Genomic DNA, 14,046 nt, shown 5'->3' with positions numbered 1-14,046 from the left:
TTTTCTACTTGCTCTTTCTCTTGCTCTCGACACCTATAGTTTTTTTTTTTCTTTATCCGTAGCATTTTCTCAAAAGCGCTTTCAAGAAAACTCCTCCTCAGGAGACAAGTTTGCAAACACTGCCGGAGAGCCAAGGTGGCAGCTCATAATTTCTTAATCTGTGCAAAGAGTTTCTAAACCTCACTTTTCCTTGATTCAGCGTCTTTGGATGCTGACAATACGGATAGCAAAGGTCCTAACAATAAAAGGCCAGATCCACTCTCCTCAGCCAGTGGCTGGAGGGTTCTTGGCACAAAGGAGCCACTGATACTCGTTAGCAGTGCTCCACGTTCTCCTCTCTGCTCTCCGTCACCCACTTCTAATGGGAGAGGTTCTGGGGATTGGGTTAGATCTGTCTCTGCATTAACTATTCCAAATATGTGACGCCGGGCCACGTTGGAGGGAAGAGAGAATCTAACATTGACCGAAAGCTTGCTCTTAGACCGGGGAGCTGGCAGAGAGACATGAGTAGAGGCTTCCACCAAAGTACAAAGTGAGGCAGTAATGGAGGCATGAAGCCCGCAGGGTGCAGAAGGATGGTCCTGGTGTTGGTTGTATTTAGCCAGTAAGGCTTTTGCAGGAAAGAAGTTTGCTAGGATTGCTGTCTAAGATGCTAGAGCGTCATATAAACGTTAGCTTGAGACTGACACGCTCACTGCTGTCTGTGCCATATTCCTTTCTTCACCAAAGGAACAGCATCTTTGCACTGCTGATGCTACAGATGATCTGTTCTCTGAAGCAGACTCCAAGGAATAGGAGATTAGAGGAGAACAGTCGGACTCTAGAGGGCGGAGCTTTCATGAACAGATTCTAAATATCCTTATGGCAAGGACATTAGGGCCAAAGACTGGCATGGGTGATGTCAGAGCTTATTCTCATGTCTGCAAAAATGGCTCACGGGGACCCTTCTCTTGACTTTCCTGTGCAGTACTTGGTCTGCAGATAAAGCAGAGCCCTCTAGGGCTGCTCTTTGAGCATCTCTAGAGTAGAAGACCCAAATAAAGTAGATTCCTCTTCCTTTATGACACTCGTTTCTGTGTATTCAAGTCAAGTATTTCCTGCATCTGTGATGGAATAGTATTATCAAGTTATCCTGCGGAAACATGACAGCAGGAAGGGACATAAAGCAGGGAACACAAGGCCACCTCAGCTTCCAGAAAGTCTGCAACGCAGACTTTGGGTTAAGAGTTAATGTGTTAGTGAGTAGCTGTGCAGTCTCAGACACCCGTTTTTTTGGCAGTTGGGGCCATTAGTTTGCGTGGGAGCAAAGCTCAGCCTTTGGCTAAGTGATGGTTCTCGTTTTCTTCTAGATTAAGGAGATAACATTCCTGAAGAATACAGTCATGGAGTGTGATGCCTGTGGTGAGTTACTGAGCTGAGTCCTATGTTCAGCTGCCTCCTCCAAGTCCTTCATACCTTTGTGTCCAAACGAGTAGTAAAATGCCACCTGTCACCATCTCCCCAAAGGAAACAGCTTGTTTCACAGTTATCTCAAGTGTCACAGGGTAATACTCAATGTTAATGATGCTTTTCTTTCCCCCCACATTGTGCACCCATAAACAAGTGTTCCACGCTGTTGTCATGGTTCAGTGGCAGCTGAAGCCCCTTCCCTGAGTATGGGGTGCAGAAGTAGCCTTCAAAGGCTCATTTTTCCTTCCGGAAACCCTCCAGCACTCACTCACTTCCACTCTTCCTGCAGTAAGATTTAGTGGGTTTGTGACACACCACGCTGTACTTCTCAGTGTAGTTGCGTTCTGCTGCGGAAAGCTGCCCAACCACGTCTTCTCGTAACCCAGCCCACGGCTGGTGTTGGAATTGCCTGGGAATGCACACTGGGTATCCTCTGGGATATAGCTGGCTACTCCTGCGCTGCAAGTGGAAGAGAACATCACCCCCAAGAGGCATCACTCTGCTATTCCTTCCATCCTAGTGCTGCCACCATTCAAGCAAAGAGGTTTTTACAGAGGATTCAGGAAACAGGGCCATAAATTTTCCCATATAAACCTTGACCTCTGCTCCCCAGTAAATGTTTTTTTTCTAGGCTGGAACTTGCTTCCAGTCTATTTGGCTTTCGGAAAGCGTTGTTCTTGGAGGTGCTCTGCTATTTGCCAGTATACTCAAAGGGTGGAGCAACAACCATCTCTGCATTTGGAGAGATTGTTCTGGAAAAGAGATTAGCCAAAGCTTTTGGGACCTGCAGGACAGAAATGCATTCATCCACAGCAATTGCTTTAATAATTTGCTCGTAAAACTGTCCTGAAGTTTCTTTTTTGATACTTGATTTCTGCCTTCCCCACTTACTATTCCACTTTATACTGTTCTTCTCCTGTACTGCTTACTGTAGGATTTGAGCATCTTTTAGTCATGCGTTGAACAACGTGACTCACAGCAGTCGTGTGCTTCTCATTATTTCTCAGAAAAAGAAGAATGAAGAGAGGAGGCCTTGTTTTTAGTGAAGAATTTGCAGCTCATAGTGGCAGTGTTGGGTTTTGTTTCGTTTTTTTTTGTTTCGGGTTCTTTATGTTGGGCTTTTAAGCTGGAGAAAGCAGGAGCACAAAGTGCCCTTGCCATGTAGAGTGGTGGGTGTGGGAGACTTGTGACAGTTCTAGATTCTGAGAAAGTTTATTCCAGTCTTAGATTGGCCTTCAGTGAAGTTCTGCATCCCATACAGATTGAGTGAGGTCTCCTTGCCCCGTGGAGATAACAGGTAGCATGTAATGCTTAACATTAGGGCACGAGAGCCTTAGGGGGCCTGGTCTGAGCGTGTTCCTGCCACAAACCAAGCCAACCCGTTTAACGTGCCTGCCTCCTAGAGCAGGGGTCTTTGCTGACAGCCCTCTACAATGCTTCCCAGATTTAAGACTGTGTTGTGTGGGCTCTGCTTTAGCCAAGTGAGGTGTTGGAGTCCATACCATCAGTGGGGTGTACCCGCAGAGGAACCAGGGAGAGAGCTGATCTCTGTGGAACTCCAGAAGCCAGGGCATTACACCAGCAAGGAAGGCAGCATGACAGGAGTTTTGGACTGGGGGCTAACACTTCTAGGGGGGTTTATTTACTTTTTTCTGCTCTGACTCAAAAAGCTGTCTTTGTTTTTCTCCATTTGCAAAACAGAGCGACAGCTGCTCAGCCCTCAGAAAGGATGCACAGATCCTGTGTGTGAAGCACACTGGTATCTTCTGAGGTGATGGGATCACTCGATGATACCCTCTGGCAGCCACAGTTCCGTTCTTACTGTTTCTCTTGTCCTCCAGGCATGCGCCACGAGGTGACAGGCCCAGTTATCACCGTGACCCAGTTTAACAGATGCCTCCCCAACTCCTGCTTCCCTGGAGTGGACTGCACCGAGACCGGCACTGGCTTCCGCTGCGGACCTTGTCCCCCAGGTTATTCAGGCAATGGGTCCCACTGCACAGATATCAATGAGGTAAAAGACAAGTAGGACAAGCTGAACTGGTTTGCTTTTCTTGGAGCGTTGTGGGCTTGTTGCTGTACAGAAAAGTCCTCCAGTTCCCCTAGGAGCTGAATTTCAACATAAACCTCATTTCACTGGAAGGAAGTCTATATCTCACCCTCCCCTAACTCTGCTCCATGTTGGGATTATATCCAGTCTAGCCAGGCATTTCTCTCTAAAAGACATACAGGCTCAAACAAAATAAACCTTTTGGTTTGTACCACACAGGAAGGTGAGTCTGGAAGACCAAAACAGTCCCTTTTGCCCTCGCAGTCTTTCAAGCTAATGGCTGACGAGTTGTTAGAGATAAGATTTATTATGTGTGGAACAGAATCAAACGCTACTGGAATAGTCCTTTCTACAATAAATCTGACCACACCACTCACATTGCTTTGCTTCTGCCTTAAGTCAGACCTTGCCAGGCAGATACTGTTTACATATTTTTATAAAGTGTGGTGTTCCATCAAATTTACTCTCTGTGTCTTCAAAGCTTTACTCAACCGTTAATTGTGCACGTCCATAAGACTCTTTAGTTCTGTGGTCGTCAGACCGTAGCCCCGTGCTTGCTGTAAGTCCACCGAGCACCTCTAAGTGTCTTGAAAAAACACATGACCTCTCTAGCATTTCAGTTTAAAACCTGCTGAAGGTACAAGAGTTGATGAGAGATTTGAGACTGATGATAACCCATTAGTCACCAAAATATGGGATCCACTATTAATGCATTGCATCTGCCAGGACAGAGCATAAGAATTCAGTGATAAGAACAGTGTTGGAGAGAATAGAGCAAGCATTAAGAGCACCTTTGGAGAGAGAGTTGCTTCCCAGAGCAGTAAACAAACAACTGCTCTTGTCTCTCAAAACCAGTGTAAGAAATTATCCAGTTCTCTGGATTCAGAGTCTGCCAGGAAGTGTGAAGTGGAAGCCAGCTCTTTGCCTGGGCAATTAATGTCAGCCAAGAAGAATTAGTCCTGAAAGTTGATTTGTTTTACTTGTCTGCACATATTGGAACTTGGGAGAAAAACTGAGATGGGGAAGCTGTGTTTTCCACTTGCAAGGAAAGCCAGCAACTTCTATGTGGTTTTGTTTTATTCTTTTCAAGTAAGCACAATAGCTGGATCTCACCCAGCGAGGGCTGCTTTGAGAGCTGCCTTCACAGCTGGCCTTGAGCGAGTCCGCCTCACGGTTCCGCACAACATCTGTCTTGTTTACAGTGCAACGCAAACCCCTGCTTCCCGAAGGTCCAGTGCATTAACACCTCCCCTGGCTTCCGCTGTGATCCCTGCCCTCCCGGCTTCACTGGGCAAATGGTCGAAGGCGTTGGGCTAGCTTATGCCAGAGCCAACAAACAGGTAAGGCCCAGGAACTTTTCTGTCTCCTTCAGAAGCCATTAACTCTTTCCCTTCTGTAATTGTTATTCAGAGGTTTTAGAACCTTCAAAGAAATGAGTGGGAAATACAAGATGACCGTGTTATATTGGTGGGAAGGCTGATGTGCTGAGAGGAGGGACTTATCAAGGATGTCCCAGCGCAGCAGCAAAGCAACCTCTGCTCCAAGGCCTTACCTTCCTGAATTGACGCTGGACAGACTGGCCTGTCTCTGACACCTTTGTGGCTGTGAAGCCAACCTGGGGAATCCTTCATAATAGGACATACAAGAGTTGATGCCACTGCTCTCCCCTCCAGCTTCCTTGACGGCTATAGAAAGATAAAGTGAAAAAAAACAAGCAACCCACCTAGTCTTAGTATGCTTTACAAGAATGTATTGCCAAAAGCAGGCACGGCACGTGGGTTGTGTTATTTAGAGAGCTGCTAGCTGGTCACAGGACGCAGTCTTTGACCTTCTTGCTCCATTGACTCTCTTCTATCCTTGTACAGTAAGGAGATACTCTGACAGCTCAGCTCCGAGCTAAGCTGTTTTGCCAGGCTAAAGTCTCTGGTGGCTCTGCAGAGGGTGAACAGCTTGCCTGGGGTCAGGAGTGTCACTGGAATGTGACTCAAGCTTGTCTGAAGGAAAACTTTGAGCCGTGGGTCCTAGTAGGGTGTGCTAGGGGCTTTCCTTCTGTACCTGGCAGTGGCCCAGTTCTGCAGTTGGATGTTGGATGTGCTGTCTGCTTAGGAATGAAGTTAATGTCTATTGTTCTTCCTGGGCAGGTTTGCACTGACATCAATGAATGTGAGACAGGCGCTGCCAGAAGTTGTGTCCCAAACTCCATCTGCATCAATACACGGGTAAATATTACCAGAAAGCCTGCTGTGGATCTCTCTTCTCCAGGCTCTGGGGTCTCTGCTAGCAATCAGCTGCTGAGGGAGGTCACAGCAAAGGTTTGCCAGGACTCATGTTATAGTTAATTCCCTATTGCTTTTTCTTGCAGGGATCCTACAAGTGCGGGGCTTGTAAACCTGGCTTTGTTGGGGATCAAGTCAATGGCTGCAAGAGTCAATCGGTGAGACGCTGTCCTAACGGTGAAATTAGTCCCTGCCACGAGAAAGCACAGTGCATCGTGGAGCGTGACGGGTCCATCTCCTGTGTGGTAAGGTCCAAACCTCCCTGCCTTTGGGGTCTGCTTGCTCTGGTTTGTCCAAACCTCCCTGCGACTGGGGTCTGTTCGCTCTGGTATCCCTCGCACTGTGCGTGCTCTCCGGGGTCTGCCACTGCCCTCTCCTGGAGAGCACGCCTTCCCGACACAGCCCTGCTTCCCACTGACACCTGAGCCACGGCAATAGCTCTTTCAGTGCTCTCTGGAGAAGTAGATTGCTCCTGGCAGCAAAAATCCGCTGTTGTTTGGGGGTTTTATGCCTGGAGCATCACACGCAGCTGAGCAGGGAGAAGCACCGTTCCGCAAACTGCGGGAGCCAAGAACTTTTGCTGCTGCATCTGTTTTTACAGTCTAAGGAGCAAGCTGAGAGCTTGTATCTGAACTATTTAAAATGCTATTTACAGCATCACTACTTCATCCAGGCAAGATTTTTTCCTGTGGAGCATTGTGTACCTGGATTTACAATGTTCTGTGCCAGTTCTCATGTAAAGCCTTCAATTTTGGAGACATATGACCATCAGGGGACTCACCGGCAGCCTCGTTTTGTTTATCTGCTGTCTTCCAGTGTCTTGTGGGATGGGCAGGGAATGGCTACGTCTGTGGGAAGGATACGGACATTGATGGAGTCCCTGATGAGAAGCAACGCTGCTCGGACAAAAAATGCCGCAAGGTAAAATGCAGTTGTCTCATTTTTCACTGGGAACAGAGTATCGGAAGGATGCCGAACCAGAAGTGGGCAATTCTGCCTTGAGGGCAGGCCTTGGCTGCTGGTGAGACCCTACCCAAGCTTCGGAACCCAGGCTGACACGCACAGCGTGCTAACAGACTCTTTGTTGCTCTCCTTTCAGGATAACTGCCTGACTGTTCCCAACTCTGGCCAGGAGGATGCAGACAGAGATGGAATTGGCGATGCTTGTGATGATGATGCTGATGGAGATGGAATATTAAATGCTGAGGTTTGAATTCTAATGCTTAAGCCCTGACATACTTAAATGTCCCCAGAGCTCTGGGTAGGCAACTGCCTATACCTTTAATGGGAATATAGAGGTCAGAGCATGCGATGTGTCCCTTCAGTCTGGGTGCTCTGAAGGCTCTAAAAACAAATAGAGAGGAGAAAACATTGTGGCACGGAAGGGACTTTACAAGTCATGATCCTCTGAGACTTGGGGAAGCTCTCTCTCACTTAGACAAGCACTGGTCGGGGATATTTTCAGGTGCTCCTGGTTTCCCTGCACAGGCAGCGACGAGGCTGAATAGAGGAAACCATGAATGACTGCTGAATGGCTGCTGGGCTCTCAGAGCAGCTGGTCACGCATTTCGCAGCTTCTGTCTTGCTGACCCCTCAGCAGCATGCTCGGTGCCAAACATTCCCCTTAACCAGGCCCTCTTTCCCACAGGACAACTGCGTGTACACACGCAACGCAGACCAGCGCAACATAGACAAGGATAACTTCGGCGATGCCTGTGACAACTGTCGCCAAGTGAAGAACAATGACCAACGAGACATCGATGGTGATGGGAAGGGAGACGAGTGTGACGATGACATGGATGGAGATGGTAAGAGCAGCCGGAGAGCATCCCCGAGATGTGCGTATTCACTGAGCTAAGAATCAGAAAACGCTTCAGCACACAGCTAGAGATCCTCATGGCCGGATTCAGCCTTTAGAAGCTTTAGCTTTACAGGAGCAGAACTTATTTCTGTGAGATGAAGCACAGCTCAGTTCTTAAGGTGCCAGATGAGCGGTCAAGCCAGCATCCTTCACAGTTCAGCTCTTGCAGGGTTTAAAAATCTTCAGGATGGTACAGATGATTTTTATTAGCACACTTATTGTGCACAATCACGTCAAACCTGTGTCAGACTTAAGAAAGAAAGATGTACCATGCAAACTGATCTCAGTCCAGGCAAGGAGACTGCGGTGTGCTGCAATTTAAACTTAGGAAGAAGTAAAGGAATACCCAACTCGTTAGCAGTTACTGGCTCGAGGCAGAATGTACCAGGGCTGTCTTCTGGGGTGAAAGAAAACCTGGCTGGTGTTAGAAACAGTCTATGCGCTAATGATGCTGTGTTTGCACAAAGCCTGCTTTCAAAAGCCAGAATTCACAACTGCTGCTGGCCTGAGACACGCATGTTTATTTACAGAGTATTTCCAGGGCATCTAGTGCTGTTTGGGTCTGGCTGCATCCTGCCAAGTAGCTCCCTGCTGGCATGAGTTGCTGATGTAGTAGGTAAATGCAGGGAAGTGGGAAATGAAGTCACACAGGTCACCAATCAGATTGTTCCTGTCCTGTCTCAGGCTGAGCAAAGGCACTGTCTACATCTTCCATGTCAAAGAGCAAAGATTAACCTGGACTTGTTTTATAATTACATAGACATCTACTGTAGAGCAAAAAGACTCTGTCACGGTTCAGGGAACTACAGACAGTTTCATCTTCATCCTTTTGGCTACTGTCCTGCACAGATATTATGGCAGTTTGGAGCCACATCCTTTAGTTCTTTAGCTTTAAGCAATGCCGTTAAGGACATTTCTCCTTAGGTTCAGGGACAAGAGCACACTCAGACATCCATCGTGATGCAGTCTGGAGTGCGTTTTAAGATCAGTTGCTGACGATCTCTTCCATAGCTGCTAGGCTGTAACTTCTAAGTGTGCAAGAGACACACAAAAATGGAAACTGTTGCTTTCTTGCATTAATTCAGCTGTCCTGGATTTTTGCCATCTCTTACATAGAATCATAGAATAGTTTGGGTTGGAAGGGACCTTAAAGATCATCCAGTTCCAACCCTGTCATGGGCAGGGACACCTCCCACTGGCTCAGGCTGCCCAAGGCCCATCCAACCTGGCCTGGAACCCCTCCAGGGATGGGGCAGCCACAGCTTCCCTGGGCAACCTGGGCCAGGGCCTCACTACTCCCACGGTGAAGAAATTCCTCCTTATGTCCAGTCTAACTCTGCCCCTCTCCAGTTTACCCCCATTGCCCCTCATCCTGTCCCCACAAGCCTTTGGGAACAGCCCCTCCTCAGCTTTCCTGGAGCCCCTTCAGGCACTGGAAGCTGCTCTAAGATTTCCTCTGAGCCTTCTCTTCTTCAGGCTGAACAACCCCAACTCTCTCAGCCTGGCATCCTCCGATCATCTTTGTAGCCTCCTCTGGACCCGTTCCCACAGCTCCATCTCCTTCTTATGTTGAGGATTCCAGAACATCCCAAAAGATATCTTGCTGCATGGACCTTAAGAGCCCTATTGCCTTATGAATCTACTTTACATGTTTTACAGGGATCAAAAACCCGATGGACAACTGTCAAAGAGTTCCTAACCGTGATCAGAAAGATGCCGATGGCGATGGGGTAGGAGATGTGTGTGACAGCTGCCCGACAGTCAGCAACCCAGACCAGGTAAGCAAGCAGTCCCAACTTTGCAGTCTTAGGGTTTTGTTTCTCTCACTCATGACAGTGCTTACGTTATCTGTCTGCGGTGGGCGGACCTGATAACTCATCAAAAGCACCACTTTCACGTTCTAGCTGCCATCCTGCAGTACCGAAGTACAGCCCCTCAAGGTCAAATATCCTGGGGCACAGAAAAGTAAGTCGGAGAGGAAGTGTTGCGCTCTGGACTTCTCTCTTCCTACCTTGCTCATCTGTGTTTAGAAATAATGCTGCTTGAACGCAGCGGGGCAGTGTGTAAATACTGCAGGAGGAACTCTCCCACTGTTGTCAGCACTGTTTTCAATCAGAGTGACCACAGCACTGAAGATAACAAACTCGTCGTTCTCTTGCTTGCCTAATCCTCCTGTTGTCTATGCAAAGTCTAAATGATTATTGCTGTATTTTACTAGAAAGACACTGACCATGACCTCGTGGGAGACGTCTGTGACACCAACCAGGACAGGTGAGGGTTGGATAAAATCCTGGGGATGGAGAGGTCAACAGCATGCGTTGGCAGCTCCGTGACAACCTGGCTGATAAAAAGACCGAGGTTAAGGGCGGTAGAATTTTCTGCTGTTCTTGTTGAGGATCCCAGCTCCTAGAAATGCGTCACATGCTTCTTTTCAAAGCACTTGTCAGTGGATAATCTTGATCTGTGATTTTCTTCACCAGCGATGGGGATGGACACCAAGATTCACGGGATAACTGCCCGTCAGTGCCCAACAGCTCCCAGGTGGATACAGACAACGATGGGCTGGGAGATGAATGTGATGATGATGATGACAACGATGGGATTCCAGATGAGAAACCTCCAGGCCCTGACAACTGTCGGCTTGTCCCTAACCCTGGCCAAGAAGACGCGGACGGTAGGGAAAACGGATGCATGTTAGCTGTGCTTGGGGGGGTCTCCTGTTCCTGACGGGCAATGCATATCGGTGTGATGGCTAGAGAGAGACGGGCAACAAGATCTAAGCTCAGACCACCTCTTAACCTTGCACAGACACGGCTGCCTTTAGTTGTGCTGTCTGAGTAAAACCCAGGCGTGAGGGATAAGGGAAATTAATGAACGCTTGTCACTCCTTTTCTTCTGTCGTGCTCTCAGGTGATGGTGTGGGGAACCTTTGCGAAGATGACTTTGACAGAGACATGGTGATTGACAGAATCGACGTGTGCCCAGAGAACGCAGAGGTGACGCTGACAGACTTCAGGGCTTTCCAGACGGTTGTACTGGACCCGGAGGGCGATGCACAGATCGACCCCAACTGGATTGTCCTCAACCAGGTAGGTGCGTGCTCCAGCACAGGCTGGTGAGTCCAGCGGGAGCACACCGGTACCAAACTGGACTCAGTTTGAATGGTGCTGTTCAACAATGTCCTAATCCTGGGGCATCCCCCTTCCCTGATCACACTGCTGCAGTGTCATTAGCACGTTTGGAGCTGTACTAATGAGCCAATATTCATGTTTCTCAGGGCATGGAGATTGTCCAGACCATGAACAGCGATCCTGGCCTGGCTGTAGGTGAGGCACTGATTTTTGTCCTATTGGAAAATGATTGCTCATTAACTGTGAACTTGTCAGCACAGCCCTTACAAGTATCTCATCCACTACTTAATGATTCTATCCAGCTCCCAAGGAAATATTCCTTGTAGTAGGCAGAGTCTTCATACTTGGCTTAGCAAAATCCACCTCCCTCATCTGAATCTGGGAACAAATGGATCTGTGTTTTATTGTAGAATACAGAGCACGTTTTTTCCTACCAATTCCAGGTTACACGGCGTTCAACGGAGTGGACTTTGAGGGCACATTCCACGTCAACACTGCCACGGATGATGACTATGCTGGCTTCATATTTGGCTACCAGGACAGCTCCAGCTTTTATGTGGTCATGTGGAAGCAGATGGAACAGACGTACTGGCAGGCAAACCCCTTCCGAGCAGTAGCAGAACCTGGAATCCAACTGAAGGTAAAAACGCCTTTGAGAAAGAATTCGGTGGTGGATTTCTGCCTTTTTTTTCTCGGCGATGCTGCTTGGACACCCACAGCAGGGAAGCAGCTGCGGTCGGTCGGGCCTTTATCCACACACCTTACCAGTCTCTCCTTTGTGTTAGGCAGTGAAGTCTAAAACAGGCCCAGGCGAGTACCTCCGCAATTCCCTCTGGCACACGGGAGACACCACGGATCAGGTCAAATTGCTGTGGAAAGACCCGCGCAATTCTGGCTGGAAGGACAAGACATCTTACCGCTGGTTCCTGCAGCACCGGCCTCAAGTTGGATACATCAGGTAAGCGGTTTAGTTTCCTTTGTAGGGAGGAGGGAGAGTATCTGTTTGAGGAACAGTTTCTGAATCAGTGTGTGCTGCACGTGCCTGTTCTCTTTCAGAGCTCGCTTCTACGAAGGCCCTGAAGTGGTAGCAGACACTGGAGTTGTCCTTGACACAACCATGCGAGGAGGACGCCTTGGCGTCTTCTGCTTCTCCCAGGAGAACATCATTTGGTCAAACCTGCGTTACCGCTGCAACGGTGAGTTAGTTTTGAAAGTCAAATACAGAAATCTTTGCCCTTTGGCTTTCAGGATGTCGGTTTGTCCTTGGCACACATACAACAGCAACGGGACGTCACGCAGTAGCCTGTTCTAGTTTTCATTTCTAGTTCTGCTTCTGACTTGTATTTGCTTTCATCTCGTCCTCCTCAGACACCATTCCGGAAGACTATGAAACGTTTAGAGTTCAGCAAGACTAACCTCTGGCTTCAACGTCTGTCCAGCCAAACCCGCTTTAAAAGCCGAGCTCAGCTGCCCCACTATCGCTCTGGTATACGGAATAAAGACCTGTACGTAACGTCCCACTGCACTCTGCACAGCGCCAAGCGGCAGCGCCTTCCCTCGCACCTTTTCTACAACAGCAACTTTCTTTAAACGCTCTGAAATCCCATCTTGGGATGGGTGAGGTGTGAAGAGAAACCTGTGCTGCGAACACCGTCCTCGACGCTGCATGGGAAGAGATGTGCCGAGAAGCCAACTGCAGTAGCTGGAATTGCCTGAGTAAGTTTAGCATGGATGATTCCCAGGAACATTTCCCTCCTCAAAGGCTCTGAAGTGTGAATGTTGTTCTCCTTTTCAAGACCTGCTGCAAAGCAAACTCAGCATGAGGCCGAAAAGGACACAGAGAGCAGCCTATGTACAAGTTGCTCACGGAACATTACTTAAAGCACTTTAAGGAGAGTATCTTTGTTCTGGAATGTTGGATAATAAATACTAGATTTCTCCTTGGTCACGTGCATGTTGCTTTGTCCTCTTCTGAAATTATTCCGATAGGAGTGTGTTCTGCGGAGCCCTCAGGCGGTGCCCGCAGTGGTTCTGCCCGGGAGCCGAGAGCAGAGTAAACGCCCACGGCTGCCGTTCCCCTCGAGCCCCACTCTGGTGCCCCTCTCCCACCCGGTTCCTGCGAGTGGCAGTTTGGTTTAGAACGATAAAGGAAAGCTTTATGCTCCGTCTTCTGATGCCCGGCCTGGGCTCCCGCAGACGGGCAGCCGAGGCACCGAAGCCCTTAACAGCGTGGGGGCTCACAGTAGACCAAGGATTTCTGGGGAGAGGAACCTGGATTATCTTAAACCCTGCACTGCTGCAATCCCCAGTCCCTTCCAGGTGAACCACCACCCCCCGCAGCATTCCAGTCTGCCTGGAGAGACAGGAAAAGCCACATTTTGCAAGATGCTGCAGGTAAGTTCAGGTTATCTACACTCAAAGCGGCTCAGGGTTTCACTGGAAGGGCCCTTCCCCTCCAACCCATGACAGTGCCGCACTGCCGTCTCCTTCCGAGTCCCGCTCGGGGCCTGCGGCTGTATGAACACCGCGCAGGGGATCTGCTGCTCCTGTCAGGTGTGACCAAACAAGAGAGCTGTGAACACAGCTTTCCCTGCTTGGAAAGCCGACGGCACGAGCTGCGCCGTACCCAGCGCCGTCTCCACAGCTGCACTCATCCAAATCTCTCATTCCAGCACCAGCGTGCGCCGAGCTGTGCCGGGAGGCCGCTGGTTTGCTGACTGAGGGGCTGCTGGAAGATCCGCGCTGGGAGAGAGTCTCCATTCACTGTTCTAAGACTGCATCAAACCAGGCACTGAGTTTTCTTACCCCCCTGTGGCGCAAACGCAGCCCTGAGCGCAAACATCCCTCCAGAAAAGAGCTTTAAGCACTGAAGGGCTGTTCCGCAGCTCCTAAAGAAATGGATTCCAAAGCAGACACGGCCAGGGGTGCATTTCCGAGCTGCGAGCAGGGATGAACGCCCTTGGGCGTCACTGGGAAGTTGGGGCTTTCGCTCAGCCGTGTTGGGGATCGCTGTGTTCACACAAACCCCCCCGAGCGGCCGTGCTCTGCTCAGCATTCCCACCCTTTGGATCAGGTACCGACCGATCACAGCTGAGCCTCTCCCGCAGGGGAGCACAAAGCAGGTAAAACCGCATTTCATCCGAAAGTGGAACAGAATAAATACCTCCCCGCCCAGAAGGGTCGTTCTGCCTCAGCTCTGCTCCCCTCGATGACCGCCCCGGCGCAGGGGTCGCTGCGGAAGGAGCTGCGGAACGTGCACCGATGACAAAAGACCTGGAG

The 14,046-nt window shown here is 49.3% G+C and overlaps 1 protein-coding gene across 2 annotated transcripts in view; it reads left to right on the top strand.

Annotated features, from left to right (window-relative positions):
• Nucleotides 1–12,713, top strand: part of COMP (cartilage oligomeric matrix protein) — a 31,316-nt gene extending 18,603 nt beyond the window's left edge. For both annotated transcript variants that reach the window (XM_054050388.1, XM_054050389.1), the window contains 17 exons: nucleotides 1,350–1,401; nucleotides 3,291–3,463; nucleotides 4,702–4,839; nucleotides 5,641–5,718; nucleotides 5,862–6,020; nucleotides 6,592–6,696; nucleotides 6,875–6,982; nucleotides 7,424–7,583; nucleotides 9,296–9,414; nucleotides 9,855–9,907; nucleotides 10,117–10,310; nucleotides 10,547–10,725; nucleotides 10,914–10,962; nucleotides 11,211–11,407; nucleotides 11,553–11,725; nucleotides 11,824–11,963; nucleotides 12,136–12,713. In XM_054050388.1, the coding sequence (XP_053906363.1) occupies nucleotides 1,350–1,401; nucleotides 3,291–3,463; nucleotides 4,702–4,839; nucleotides 5,641–5,718; nucleotides 5,862–6,020; nucleotides 6,592–6,696; nucleotides 6,875–6,982; nucleotides 7,424–7,583; nucleotides 9,296–9,414; nucleotides 9,855–9,907; nucleotides 10,117–10,310; nucleotides 10,547–10,725; nucleotides 10,914–10,962; nucleotides 11,211–11,407; nucleotides 11,553–11,725; nucleotides 11,824–11,963; nucleotides 12,136–12,182 (2,124 nt within the window). In that variant the 3' untranslated portion in view covers nucleotides 12,183–12,713. The remainder of the gene's footprint in view (nucleotides 1–1,349; nucleotides 1,402–3,290; nucleotides 3,464–4,701; nucleotides 4,840–5,640; nucleotides 5,719–5,861; nucleotides 6,021–6,591; nucleotides 6,697–6,874; nucleotides 6,983–7,423; nucleotides 7,584–9,295; nucleotides 9,415–9,854; nucleotides 9,908–10,116; nucleotides 10,311–10,546; nucleotides 10,726–10,913; nucleotides 10,963–11,210; nucleotides 11,408–11,552; nucleotides 11,726–11,823; nucleotides 11,964–12,135) is intronic.
• The last annotated feature ends 1,333 nt before the right edge of the window (nucleotides 12,714–14,046 follow it).

The sequence above is a fragment of the Cuculus canorus genome, chromosome 27, assembly GCF_017976375.1.
Source record: "Cuculus canorus isolate bCucCan1 chromosome 27, bCucCan1.pri, whole genome shotgun sequence".
Taxonomy (NCBI): Eukaryota; Metazoa; Chordata; class Aves; order Cuculiformes; family Cuculidae; genus Cuculus; species Cuculus canorus.
The sequence above is the reverse complement of the archived record's forward strand: the minus strand, read 5'-3'. Positions and strand labels throughout refer to the sequence as shown.